General features: G+C 35.8%; 1 protein-coding gene across 17 annotated transcripts in view; it reads right to left on the reverse strand.

Moving 5' to 3' along the window:
- Nucleotides 1-15,462, reverse strand: part of NEK1 (NIMA related kinase 1) — a 230,825-nt gene that overhangs the window by 198,657 nt on the left and 16,706 nt on the right. For all 17 annotated transcript variants that reach the window (XR_013363014.1, XM_077868525.1, XM_077868526.1 and 14 more), the window contains exons 3-5: nt 12,543-12,691; nt 12,036-12,132; nt 3,254-3,351 (exon numbers count right to left, since the gene is read on the reverse strand). Coding sequence is in view for 16 of the 17 variants with exons in the window: in XM_077868525.1 (XP_077724651.1) it covers nt 3,254-3,351; nt 12,036-12,132; nt 12,543-12,659 (312 nt within the window). In the remaining variant the exon portion in view is untranslated. The remainder of the gene's footprint in view (nt 1-3,253; nt 3,352-12,035; nt 12,133-12,542; nt 12,692-15,462) is intronic.

Here is a 15,462-nt window from a genome sequence, read left to right on the forward strand (position 1 = left end):
TGGGAAATCTTTTACATATTTATGTGGGCAAAGGCCATCCATAGATTGTTTAGTTCACTTCATTGCTTACTACTGATTAAAAGTCATAGACTTTCAGATTGCTTCCTAACTCTGAATTTTTGTCCAGTAAAGATGCAAACAAGGAAGTATCACACCGAAGAGAATGGCTTGAGTAATTGGAGAATTACCTTGTTTCAGAGGTCTTTCTCTCCTCATTTCTATTCTAGAAATGCACAAAATCATCTCAGATTCATGCTAGCCTGCATTCTAAAACAAAAAAATAGCCTCTGGCCTCTACGTTTTTCTGCTTCAATGTCCAGATAGTAGAATATAGTAGTAATAGGATGTTTCTCTTTAAATAATTCCCATTTCGAATAAGCTAAAATAAATAATGTTCTTCTTTATGTTAACAAAACACCATTCTGAAGAGCAGAAAAAATGCTATTAACTTAAAAGAAAGACTTGCCAAATTCTTATTGTTTATAATGGAATAATCTGAGATGGATAAAAAAACATATAGAGTAGATCTCCATAATAATTTCTGGGATAACACAATACATAATATAGACACATACATATATATCATTATGTGCCAAGAACATTTATCCAACTACAGAACCAGACCCACAAAAAAAAAAAGGACCAGACCCACAGAGTATCAATGTACTTTATAGGAGAACGTTATGAAATCTAATAGTAAGCATTTTAAAGTTCAATAAAGAAATGAATAAACAGAAGCTCAAGCAACGGAAGGTAGTAGATAAATTCTAATAAAATATAGCACTCTGTACACTAACATACATTACTATTTGACTTCACCACAACAGTGAAGTTGGCTATGTGGTATGAACATCCCTATTAGCAAATGAATTAATAGTCTCAAAACAGTTCAGTCATTTGTGAACATAACAATTACCAAGCTGATAAGTAGGAACAATGATTCAAACCCAAGTTTTACCAGAAGTTCTGTACTCTATCTAGTAGGCTTGATTGTGGAAACAAGAAATACATAAAGTGAGAAATATGACATTACCCAATTCAATACTACTAAACTAAAATATAACTCAAGATCCAGAACTTTACCATATTATCAAATTATTGCCAACAAGCTAAAAGTCCCCATCTACACAGTGTTATCAATCGATTAGTTATGCCTATTTATAGACATAGTTTTCCTAAGTATCCTGAGAGGACATTAGTGAAAACTGTGATCTCTGTTGTAAATTATAACCTTGTTGGGGAAAAAATTCTGATGTGAAATTATTCAGCACACATTACTGCACAATGCAGTGAAAGTGTAGACTTGAGTGAATACCAATGGAGCATTATATAGCAGAAGCAACAAATGCACAGAAAGTAAAACAGATGGATCACAAACAGTACCAGGAGAAAAGCAGAACTAAATGAGATATAACACAACAGGTATGCGTTCAAAAATACAAGACAACGATAGCCATTTTGTAAAAATACAGAGATATTATTAAAGACATTAGAATAGCTGCCTATGGAGGAAAATGAAAAGGAAATGGAATATGAAGGTAAAAGCGAAAACAAAAAAGCATAGGCTTTGCTAGAGTAAGATATAATGAAGCTATTAAAACTAATATAACTGATCTATGCGGACAGACGTGACAATAATCAAGATAATTTTTTAAGTGAAAGCTGCATTTTTCTCTTATAAATAACATTTTTCTTACTTTCTAAATTTTTTGAGTATAGTTGACATAGAGTGTTACAACATTAGTTTCAGATGTACAACAGTGATTTGGATTGTACATTATTCTATGTTCACAAGTATAGCTATCATTTGTCCCCATACACTGCTATTACAGTATCACGGACTATTCTGTGCCTTTTATTCCAATGACTTACTCATTCCACAAATGGAAGCCTGTATCTCTCTCTTACTGCTTGCTCTTCACTCATTTTGGCCTACTCTCTCTCCACCCTTCCCCATATAACCATCAGTTTGTTCTATTTATAGGTTTGATTATTCAAACCTATAAAGTAGACTATATATACTACTCTACCTATAGAGTAGGCTATATATATTATATCCCATTTCGGAATATGTGTGTCTTGATGTATATAAATAAGTACATGTACAAGTATTAAAAAGGAAGTCTAGAAGAATGCACCGAACTGAAAAACAATAATAATCTTCAGGGATAGAAGAGTGGGCAGAGAATTATTTCCATTTCTGAACCTTTCAAAAATTTTACAATTTAAGTTTGTAAACAAATATTTAAATTTTAGAGTTAGACAGAAGTAGGTTCAAATGCAGACTATGTGATTTGGGGCAAGCTACTTAACCTCTATTAATTTCTTATCTATTAAATAAAGAAAATTATACTAATTCATGGAGATTATAAACTTTAAGAGAGACAACAAACACAACACTCCTAACACAGTGCTTCCCCATTCCCTTATGTAAAATTAGGAATGGGTGATAATGAGAAATCCAATAGAAATTTAGAGAAGGAAAAGATCCTGGAAGATTAGAGTGGTTATGGAAAATCAAAGGGAAGGCTGGGACTTTAGCTGAGCTGTAAAAAAAACAAAGTTGGTGGAAAATTAGTAAGAGAGTTGGCAGGAAAATGTTACCAAATAAGAGAAATAATAGAATAAATACATAGGAAGAAGAATGAGATGTATAAATATGTATCCCTAACACAAACAGCACCTAACACAAAATGAATGCTCAATGACTATCTGTTAAATAAACGGAAACAGGTGCACATGAGGTAATACTAGAAAAAAATGAGACTGCTTAGGTAGGATATGGTCATATATTAGAGATCCTTGAGGTCAAAACAGAGATTTGATTTAATGCAGTTACCAGTGCAAAGCTTCCAGAGCTGGAATTACCTAGGAAAGCCATATTTTAGGAAAATATGGTCTGACAGCAGAAAGCCAGATAGAATATAGGATAGTTAACTAGTTATAATGGATAATTAAGTTATATACATATATGTGTATTTATACACACAAAGGATATAACATATATTACAAATAAAATAATATCATTACAGACAAGAAATGAGATGGGGAAATCACTAAGGTAGAAGCTAATTAGAACAGAAATGTGAAAAAAAATAAAAAACAAAACAAAACAGAAATGTGACTGATAGGATACCAAAGGGTCCTAGTAATTACAATTAAGAATTTGTAGTTACAAATAAATACATATATAAACCTTGAATTGCTTCTGAATAACACAGAATAAGACTCAATCTCCTACATGCTAACTCACCTGATCCTCTTGAAACAAAATGCCTTTCTGAGCATTAATTCGTTTAAACAGATCACCTCCTTCACAGTAATCCATCACGATGTAGAGAGAGCCATTTTCTACAAAATATAAATATTACATTTTTTAAAACATATGTCAAAAGCATAAAGTAAAAGTACTTAAGGAATCAGAGTGCAAAATCAAGGTATGCTGTTCATATAGATTATACAATAACCTGCATTAACAGGTAGCTCTATTGTTGATTTTCTACTAAGAATACAGCAGCTTATAGAATAGCAGTATCCACATTGATCTAGGTATCTCTGAATATAGACAAAATGGAGACAAACTTGGTTTCATTTAAAGATATATTTCCTTAAACATCATCTATAAAAACGTTTTCCAATTTGTCAAAGATGGGTTATAACTTAGTTTTCAATTAACCATTACTTTTCAGCTTTGTTTCATTCTCTTAATTACTTATTAAACGAATAATAGATGTTGCAGTGACCTCTGAGGATTCAACAGTGACTAAGATTGTACACTCCTGGAGCTTTCTTTTACTTCTATTTTTAAAAATTGTAATAATCTGTGAATAACATAAATAGGGCAACACTTTATTCCCCTTTTTGTCTCAGTCCACAGAGGGAGTCTTCTGTGACTCTTCCCATGGGTAGACAGGACTAGAAAAGAACTTTTCATATTTCCCTCCACCTTTATTCTTATATAAGACTAATACTACGCTTATTCTGCATAAATTAGGAAGAGGTATCACTTCTAACATTTACTAAACCACTACTTACTACTTACCACTTAATTACTAGTGAGACAACTGCAATTCAAAGAACAGTCTTCACTTCCCTTACTACTCTGAGCTACTTGTTTCTTGCACCTTGTGGTAGTGTTTTTGTTACCTATAGGCTTATATCTGCTTTTTGATAAACAGCTTCTAATGTGTCATGGATTGGAAATCCATATGACTGAGCTAACAGATTCTGTATAACTCGTGGGCATGTCTAAAGAAGATGGTAGAGTAGGAGGATCCTCGCCTCATCTCCTCCCACGGATACAATTAGATAACAGTGTAAATGACCCGGAAAACGACTGGAAGACTCCACAGCTAAATGTAGGGAACAGGGCACATGGAAGAGGGTAGGAAGGGTGGAGATGCGTCAGGAGCTAAATGGACCCATGGGATTATCTGCAGGAGGGACACCCATGCTGTGGAGGGGAAAGAAACAGACCCTAACCCCAAGCCCTGGGAACCTACACAGGGAAGATGAATGCCTATAACATTTGGCTTTAAAAACAAGAGGGACATAATTTCATGAGTTCTTATAATCAGCAGGGCTTAACATTAAAAATCAGCATCCTGGGTTTTGGGGGAAACTGGGAGAGCAATAGCAAACTGTCCCCACCCTTAAAGAGACAACAAAACAAAAAGCTCAGCAGAAATGCAGCACAGAAGCAGCACTTTGAAAAATCCTGAGGCATAAGGGAGGGGGAGTAGTTTACCAATCTCAGAGTGTGCTTGCAGGGGGGGCAGGGAGGTTGGGAGACCTCTCAGAGCAGAACTGGTAGGCTGCATCTTCAAGAACCAGTGCAGTCAACATTCTCCACCTAGCTTGCTAACAACACATCCTGCCCACGTTGTGGTGGCACATCCCCTCAAGCCAGGCCTTCTTCCAGGTCTCCTCCAACAGCAGAGCCACACAAATCTTGCTAACACCCTGCACCCTGTACCCACATTCTCCTGCAGACCTACCCCTTCCTATATGTCCCTGGCTAGAGCCCATTCAAAGCAAAGCTGTAAGCCTGGCAGGTTGAAAGCAGTCCCAAGAGGGGCTAGCAACCCTTCAAAGAGATTCACGCCCAAGAGACAGGGAAGGATAACTACACACATCAGATTGATTGTGCCCCAAGAGTCGGCTGGAGAGACACCTGATCTGACTACAAGCTGCGCTCACCAAGGAAAGCTTCTCAGGAGAAAACAAGGGACAGCTCACTGCATTCTGATGTTCCTGCATCGCTAGTAAATGCAAGGTCTGACTCAACTCAAACCCAAGGTGGCCCCAGACCGGCCTACCAACAACACAGGGACCAAACCCTGCCAACAGTAGGCAAAGAGAAGCATTGCAGAAATTGAATTAAAGACAAACGCAGCTCAGCCACAACAGTATGGTATATATATCACTTATGAGACACCCTGAAATGTCAGGTTCTGGTGAACAGGGGACATTGCACTGCATGGCACTACAAGAACTATTCTTCATAAGTATATTCTTCATACTTTCAAGAGCCAAAAAAGTAGCTGACTTCCCTAACATAACAGAAACAGACATAGAGAGAAAATATGAGGAGTCACAGGAATACGTCCTCAGTGAACACACAGAACAAAAATCACTGCAAGAGACCTAACCAAACACAGATAAGTAATTTGCCTGACAGAGAATTTAAAATAATAATCATAGAGATGTTCACTGGACTTGAGAAGAGTGGAGGATCTCAGTGAGACTCAATATATAAATAGAAAACAAAAAAGAATCAATCAGAGATGAAAAACTCAGTAACTTAAATTAAAAAATACCCTAGGGCAGCCTGGGTGGCCCAGCGGTTTGGCGCCGCCTTCAGCCCAGGGCGTGATCCTCGAGACAGAGGATCGAGTCCCACGTCGGGCTCCCTGCATGGGGCCTGCTTCTCCCTCTGCCTGTGTCTCTGCCTCTCTCTCTCTCTGTGTGTCTCTCGTGTATAAATAAATAAAATCTTAAAAAAAAAAAATACCCTAGATGTTGTGGGTCTGGGTGGCTCAGTTGGTTGATTGTCTAATGCTTGGTTTCAGCTCAGGTCATGATCTCATGGGTCATGAGACTGAGCCCCGCATCAGCTCTCCACTCAGCAGGTAGTCTGCTTTAAGATTCTCTCCCTCTGCCCCTCCCCACACTAGTGCACACAAATGCTCTAAAATAAAGAAATCTTTGAAAAAAAATACACTAGATGTAATAAATAGTAGACTAGAGGAAGCTGAAGAATGGATCAGTGACTAGGAGTAATGGAAAGCAATCAAACAGGAGAGAGGAAAAATAATAAAAGATGGACACATCTTTTGTGTCAGTGACACAATCAAGGATAATTAATAATTCACATTATAAGGATCCTAGATGGAGAAGAGAGAGACACAGTAGCAGAAAATGTATGTGAAGGGATCCCTGGGTGGCGCAGCGGTTGGGTGCCTGCCTTTGGCCCAGGGCGCGATCCTGGAGACCCGGGGTCGAATCCCACGTCAGGCTCGCTGCATGGAGCCTGCTTCTCCCTCTGCCTATGTCTCTGCCTCTCTCTCTCTCTCTCTGGGTGACTATCATAAATAAATAAAAATTAAAAAAAAAAAGAAAGAAAATGTATGTGAAGATAAAATATCTGCAAATTTCCCTCAACTGGCAAAGGAAACAGAAATCCAGATCCAGGGAGTACAAAGAGCCCCCAACAAAAATCAACATAAGAAGGTCTACCCCACAACACATAATTAAAATGGCAAAAAGTAGTGATAAGGAGAAACGTTACAAAACAGCAAGATAAGGGGCGCCTGATGGTTGAGTGTCTGACTCTTGGTTTCAGCTCAGGTTGTGATGTCATAGATGGTGGGAGATCCAACGCAATATCAAGCAGCAAGGAGTCTGCTTGAGGATTCTCTCCCCTGCCCCTACCCTACTACCATGCATGTATGCTCACTCCAAAATAAATAGACCTTTAAACAAACAAACAAACAAACATGGGGCACTGGGTGGTGCAGTGGTTGAGCATCTGCTTTTGGTTCAAGTCATGGTCCTGGGATTGAGTCCTACATCAGGCTCCCTGCAGGGAGCCTGCTTCTCCACTGCCGATGTCCCTAACTCACTCTGTGTCTCTCATGAATAAATAAGTTAAATTAAAACTAAACAAAACAAAAACAGCAAGAGAAGACAATTACATAAAAAGGGAAACCCCGTAAGACTATCAAGGCATTTTTCAGCAGGAACTTTGCAGGCTGGAGGGTATGACATAATATATTCAAACTGCTGAAAGAAATCTGCAGCCAAGAATACTCCACCTAGGAAGCTATCATCAGAATAGAAGGACAGGGGCAGCCCGGGTGGCTCTGGTTTAGTGCTGCCTTCAGCCCAGGGCCTAATCCTGGAGAACTGGGATCGAGTCACACGTCAGTCTCCCTGCATGAAGCCTGCTTCTCCCTCTGCCTGTGTCTCTGCGTGCCTCTCTCTCTCTCTCTCTCTCTCTCTCTGTCTCACATGAATAAATGAATAAAGTCTTTAAAAAAAAAAAAAAAGAAAGAAAGAAAGAAGGACAGATGGAGAGTTTCCCAAACAAAAGTTAAAGGAATTCTTGACCACTAAACCAGCCCTACAAAACACATTAAAGGGTACTGAATGGAAAGACCTTAAGTAGGAGTAAGAAAAATAGGGAAGCACAAAAATAAGTATATGTGTAAAAATCAGTCAAGGGATTCAGAAAATTTTTTTAAAAATGTAAAATGTGACACCATATATCTAAAATATGGGAGGGGGGGAGAAGAGTAAAGAATGGGTTCAAAACTAAGTAACCATCAAGTTAATACAGACTGCTAAATTGCATAGGATTTTATATATAAACCTAACTGTAACCACAAATCAAAAAACAGCAATGGATATGCAAATAAATAAAATGAAAGGAATCCAAGTTTATCACTAAAGAAAGTCAAGAAATTATGAAAGAAGAGAACAAACAAGAAAGGAAGACAGAAGAACCACAAAAACGACCACAAAATAAGCAACAAAACGGCCGTAAGTACATACCTACAAATACTCTGACTGTAAATAGACTAAACAATCGAAAGACACAGGGTCATGGAATGGATAAAAATGGAACCATCTATATGCTGCCTACAAGAGACTCACTTAAGATAAGACTCACTTAGGACTCACTAAAGGCACATGCTGATTGAAAGCAAAAGGAGAGAAAAGCATTTATCATAGAGAGGGAAGTGAAAAGAAAGCTGGGGTAGCAATATTTACATCAGACAAACTAGATTTTTAAAACAAAGACTGTAACGAGATAAGATCACTATAAAATCATATAAGGAACAATCCAACAAGAAAATATAACAATTGTAAATATTTATGCACCCAACATGGAAGCTATCAAAGACAAAAGGAAAAGAAGCTAAAAACATGAAGTAGTCAAGAGTAATACAATAACAGTAGGGGACTATAACACTGCACTTACATCAATGGATAGATCATCCAAACAGAAAATAAACATGGAAACAGTGGCTTTGAATGGTACATTGGACCAAATGGATCTAACAGAACAATTCATTCTAAAACAACAGAATACACATTCTTTTCAAGTGCACATGGAACACTCTCCAGAAAAGATCATATATTAAGGCACAAAGCAAGTTTCAACAAATTCATCTTTTCTGACTATAATGATATGAAACTAGAAATCAATCACAAGAAAAAATCTGGAAAGAACAGATTTAACAGATACATGCAGGTTAAATACTAAGCAATGGATGAGTCAACCAAGAAATCAAAGAGAAAATCAAAACATACATGAAGACAAATGAAATTTAAAACACAATGGTCTAAAATCTTTGGGATGCAGCAAAAACTCCTCTAAAAGGGATTTATAGAAATAGAGGCCCACCTCCAGAAGTAAAAACAATCGCAAATAATCAACCTAATCTTTCATCTCAAGGAGCTAGGAAAAAAAGAACAAAACCCCAAACCAGAAGGATAGAAGTAATAAAGATTAGAGCAGAAATAAAAAAATATAGAAACTAAAAAAAGAAAAAAAAAACACAACGGATCAGTGAAACCAGGTGTTGGTGCTCTGAAAAGATCAACAAAATTGATAAAACTTTAGCCAGACTCATCAAGAAAAGAGACAAATAAAAAAAATCAGAAATGAAAGAAGAGAAATAACAAAAAAAATTATCTGCCAACAAATTGGACAATCTAGAAAAAATGGACAAATTCCCAGAAACACATAAACTCCCAAAACTGAATAAGGAAGAAAAAGAAAATCCGAACAGACCAAGTGCCAGCAATGAAACTGAATCAGTGATCAGAAAACTCCCAGCAAACAAAAGTCCAGGATGAGACAGCTTCACAGATGAATTCTACCAAACATTTAAAGAGTTAAAAATCTATTTTTCTCAAGCTATTCCAAAAAACAGGAAAGGAAGGAAAGCTTCCAAATTCATTCTATGAGGTCAGCATTACCATGATACTAAAACCAGATAAAGATACGACAAAAAACGAAAACTACAAGCTAATATCTCTGATGAACATAGATATAAAAATCCTCAAGTATTAGCAAACAGAAACCAACACTACATTAAGAAAACCATTCACTACAACCAAGTGGGATTTATTTCTGGGACACAAGGATGGCTCAATATTTGCAAATCAATTAACATGATACATCATGTCAACAAGAGGACGTATAAAAATTATATGATCATTTCAATAGGTGCAGAAAAAGCATTTCACAAAGTACAACATCCATTCATGATAAAAGCCCTCAACAAAGCAGGTCTAGGGAGAACATAACACACATAATAAAGGCCATATATGAAAAAACCATAGCTATCATCATATTCAATGGTGAAAAACAGAGAGCTTTTCTCCTTAAGGTCAAGAGCAAAACAAGGATGTCCACTCTCACCACTTTTATTCAACATAGTACTGGAAGTCCTAGCCACAGCAATCACACAAGATAAAGGAATATAAGGCATCCAAACTGGAAAAGAAAAACATTCACTATCTGCAGATGACATGATCCTATAAAAAGAAAACCCAAAAGACTCCACCAAAAAACTAGAACTGATAAATGAATTCAGTAAGGACTCACAGGATACAAAATCAAAATACATAAATCCATTGCATTTCTATACACTAATAATGAAGTAGCAGAAAGAGAAATTAAGAAAACAATCCCATTTACAATTGTACCACAAACAATAAAGTATCTAGGAATAAACTTAACCAAGAAGGTAAAAGATCTGTACTCTGAAAACTATAAAACACTAATTGGGCACCTGAGTGGCACAGCTGGTTGAGTGCTGGACTATTGGTTTCAGCTCAGATTGTGATCTCAGGACTGTAAGATTGAGTCCCATGTCACACTTCATGATCAGCGGGAAGTCTACTTGAGATTCTCTCTCTCCCTCTTCCCCTGCTCACTCTCTCTCTCAAAATAAAGAAATCTTTTTTTTTTAGAAAAAGACAGTTATAAAACACTGATGAAAAAAAATTGAAGATAGCACCAAAAAAATGGATATTCCATTAGAAGAACAAATTAGATTAGAAGAATATTAAGACATCCATAACACCCAAATTAGAAGAACAAATATTGCTAAAATGTCCATACCACCAAAGCAATCTACAGATTTAATGCAATCTCTATCAAAATACTAACAGTATTTTTCATAAAACTAGAACAAGCAATCCTAAAATTTGTATGAAACCACAAAAGACTTCAAATAGCCAAAGCAATCTTAAAAAAGAACAGGGCTGCCTGGATGGCTCAGGAGGTTAAGATCTGACTCTTGTTTCAGCTCAGGTCATGATTTCAAAGTTGTTGGATCAAGCCCCACATCTGGCTCCATGCTCAACAGGGATTCTGCTTGTCCCTCTCTCTCTGCTCCTTCCCTGCACTCGCAGCCTCTCTTTTAAAAAAGGAAAAGAACAAAACTGGAGGTATCACAATCCCAGATTTCAAGATATACTACAAAGCTATAGTAATCAAAACAGTATGGTACTGGCACAAAAACAGACATACATTATGGAACATAATTAAACATAATACATTAATGGAACAGAATAGAGAGGCTTATTAATGCTTCAAATATTTCTGAAATACAAATACTGGTAACATGGTTAACTCTGGAGACACAAAACAGGTGGCTCAAAGATAGAAATAGAGAACAAACTTTTTCTTGATATATAACATTTGAATTTCGTACCAGATGCACATATCAAAACTAAATAAAACTATCAAAAGAAAAAAAAAAAGGTTGAGTGTGTGTGTATGTGTGTGAGAGACATGGATGGTTAAATAGGATCTGAGAAAGGGATGAAGAAACAATTCGAAGATAAAATGTTTAAGCTTTAGTACATAAACTGTAATGTTTTTTGCTCCTTATATATCTACTATTAATTTTGAGATAAATACTACTTAAAATCTAAGGTTAACAAAAAAGTTTTTCGCCACAAAGCAAGTACTAATCTGTTTTGTATTCCTTCAAACATTCAAACATCCAAGTGCCCACTATGTGCCAGGCACTTTGCACAAGATACCAAGGATACAGAAATATAAGACTCTACCATTATCACCAACGGGCTTACACAATAATGGAAAAACAGCTTCGAAACCCACAAATAAAACCCACCACATAAAAAAATCCTTGAAATTGGGGCAAAAAGACTCTAAGTGGGAAAGCCTCCTTGCATGTTAAAAAATGACTATGAAAAAAAAAAAAGAAAATGACTATGAGTTTAACAAAAACACAATAATGAAGATGTGAACCACTAAGCAAAGCATGCATTTAGCTGGAATCCAAGAACTGACACTTCATTTACACAATGCAGACTCTCCCATCAGTAACATTAGTATTACCCTAGAATCATGCTGATATACATTTGAATATGTATTGAGTGGAAAATGATATACTTTCCTTCCTGAAAATACATTATAAATAAGTAAAATACCCAAATGTTGTCACATGGCTTAGTTCTTTTGAACTCTATTGCAAAATTTATCTGACCTTCAAATGATTCTCTATACTGAACAATATTTGGATGCTTCATGTTTGCCAACACTGCAACTTCTCTTCTTGATTCCTCCCTTTCTTTATTGGACATCTTAAACGAGACAGAAAAAAATATTAAATTAAACCATCAATAAACAATCTAAAAGACCATCAATGAGAGTGGTTAAAAACAGTACCAATAAAGCACAGCTCAAATAACAAAATAAAGACTGAGTTGAATCCACAAGTAAAAACATTTTAAAATGTTCAAACTAGATTAAGTTACAGAACAGTAGGTGTGTTGTATTTTTTTAAAACAAACACATAAACACAAGCAGATATCATAGGGAAAAATCTGAAAAGATATACAGACTATTCTAAAATTAGTGGTCTCTTGGGGATTATGGCAGTCTTTCACTTTAGGTTACGTGTTGCTGGGTTGTTGTTGTTTTTATTCTCTAATGATGAGCACTATTGAAAGCAGGCTATGTGTTGAATAACCAAATGAAAAAATATACTTACTCTTGAGATGTTAATTTCTTTGATAACATATTGTCTGTCATCTTCTGTAGATTTAACAAGAATGGCTTTTCCAAATGAACCTTCTCCAATCTTCTGTAGTCTAACATACTTCTCCATGATTCTTTTTCTAAGGCATCTTAACAGATATACTAGAAATTAAAAAAAAATAAGTTAGCAGAGATGAAACATGTCTTCCTTAACAATTACATGTTTAATTCAATTCTAATTCTTTAGTAATTTGCTTACTTAAAAAAAAAAGATATTTAAAATCTTTACTGGGGGCAGCCCCGGTGGCTCAGCGGTTAAGTGCCGCCTACAGCCTAGGGTGTGATCCTGGAGACCCTGGATCGAGTCCCACCTCAGGCTCTCTGTATGATGCCTGCTTCTCCCTCTGCCTGTGTCTCTGCCTCATTCTCTCTCTCCTCTCTGTGTATTCTCATGAATAAATAAATAAAATCTTTAAAAAAAAAAAAGAAATCTCATTTAAAAAAAATAAAAAATAAAAATAAATAAAATCTTTACTCAAAGTTAAATGAACTTTATCTTATTTTTACTCATGTGACATATAACCATGAGCTAAAAAGAGAAAAATAGTGACATTTCAATTTTATAAGAACGTTTCAGAAAGTCAAATACTGTCTATACTTAATGTATATGGAACAAGAGATTAACGTTTTCCTATGTGAATTAATTAGCAGCATTACTCTATTATCCTCAATAAGAATCCATTTCCCAAAATTATCCAACTAATTGTCTTATTAGACATTTAAATTGTTTACATTGTTTGCTATTACAGAAGAACTTTAGATAAAATTTTTATGTACTTATTATCAGGATTAACTTTAGATAAAATTTTTATGTAGTTATTATCAGGATTTCCTTAGGATAAATTATTTGTTCAAAGAATATGCACACGTTAAAATTCTGGAACACAGAGCTTAACTGTCTTACAGAAATGTCTACTTATATTCTAACCAGCAGTGTATAAAAGTGCCTATTCTAGATATCCTTTTAACACTGGTTATTGTTATTTGTTAAAGATTTTATTTATTTATTCATGAGAGACACAGAGAGAGAGGGAGAGAGAGAGGCAGAGACATAGGCAGAGGGAGAAGCAGGCTCCATGCAGGGGGCCCCTTGCAGAACTCGGTCCCAAGACTCCAGGATCACAACCTGAGCTGAAAACGCAGACGCTCAACCACTGAGCTACCTAAGAATCCCTAGTTATTATTTATTAAAATTTCAGAGAAGCCATATAGGATAGTAGCTAACAAGCACTAAAACTTTTCAGTCAGGAAGCCTGGATTTAAATCTTGACTTTAGGGATCCCTGGGTGGCGCAGCGGTTTGGCGCCTGCCTTTGGCCCAGGGCGCGATCCTGGAGACCCGGGATCGAATCCCACATCGGGCTCCCGGTGCATGGAGCCTGCTTCTCCCTCTGCCTGTGTCTCTGCCTCTCTCTCTCTCTGTAACTATCATAAATAAATAAAAATTTAAAAAAAAAAAATCTTGACTTTATCACTTTTTTGTTATGTGACATTGGACAAGTTACTCAGCTTTATGTACCTCAGTTTGTTCATCTGTAAAATGTGGATAACAGTACACACTCATAGCACTGTTGGGAGGATTAATTTTAGTATTATACTGTAGAACAGCGCACAGCACAGAGTAAGCACTGTGTCACTATTTGTTGCTGTTGTTACTACATTTGACAGAGAAATGGTGTCTTGTTTTTATTTTCTTTTGCTTATCAGTTAATTAGAAAAATTCTTCCAGACTTATTGAACACTTGTATTTTTTTCTTTTTTGAACTACTCATTCATGTTCTTTGTTCATTTTCTCATGGAATAGTCTTTTTATTAATTTGTAAAAGCCCTCTCTTTATGAGATGTTAGCCCTCCTCTGTCATAATACTTTTTCCTTATATGCTATCTGCCTTTCCTTATATGCTTTCCTTATATGCTATCTGCCTTCCATTTTAAATATACAAATTTATTGATATTATTTTGATATTAATTACTAAACACGTTATTAGTCTTCATATTTCTGCTTTTTGTATCATAATTAGATCCTTACCATACCAAGGTATTTGATTAGGGTCATTAGTAACTTCAGCAATAGTTAATTTCAGGAGAGTGATAGGTGGGAACAGAAGCCAGAGTCCAAAAGCTAGTTAGTGAAAGCTTAAAAAAGTCAAAGGAGGAGGGAAAGAGAGAGTGATATGGTCACAAAACAATCTTTAGCACTACTTATTGGCAAGATTACCCCTTATCATGGAGATACATGAATTCACTATATTAATTTAAAACCAATAAATATTTAATTTACCTAACTTTCTCTTTTCTAGTTCCATTCATATCAAGCAGGCTTTCTACATATGATTCTCTTCTAGGAGAAAATGGGCTTGTCATGAAGGCCATATAAAATTTCTGTGACAGTTTACCATATCTTATTGTAATTTAACAAATCCATGTTCTCATTTCATCCATCAGTACTAGATTTAATTTTATTTTGCCTCTACAATGATCCGATCTCCTTAAATGACAAAATTTATTTTCAGGGCCTGTAAGACCAAGTCCAGAACCCAATCTCTGGTAAAATCAATGGGATAATTATTATAATTATGCCTTAGGAAATTTTATGGGAAACAGCCTTCTTCTACCTTAAAAAACAATATAACCATATTACATTTCAAAATTTTTGTAAGATAGGACAAGGCTTTTAGCAACTTAAAGAGAAATAAGAAATTAATGATTACAATAGCAATACAGCATCATCAGTAAGTTAAAGAAGTCATCCCAAACATACTCTCCTCTGAAATCCAAGTTTGGTCAACTGGCATAATGGCTATCTGGGCACCAGCCAGAATTTAATGATTTCTTCGGGACAGGAGTATATTACATTACCATGCTATTCAGAAA

Source organism: Canis aureus, chromosome 24, assembly GCF_053574225.1.
Source record: "Canis aureus isolate CA01 chromosome 24, VMU_Caureus_v.1.0, whole genome shotgun sequence".
Taxonomy (NCBI): domain Eukaryota; kingdom Metazoa; phylum Chordata; class Mammalia; order Carnivora; family Canidae; genus Canis; species Canis aureus.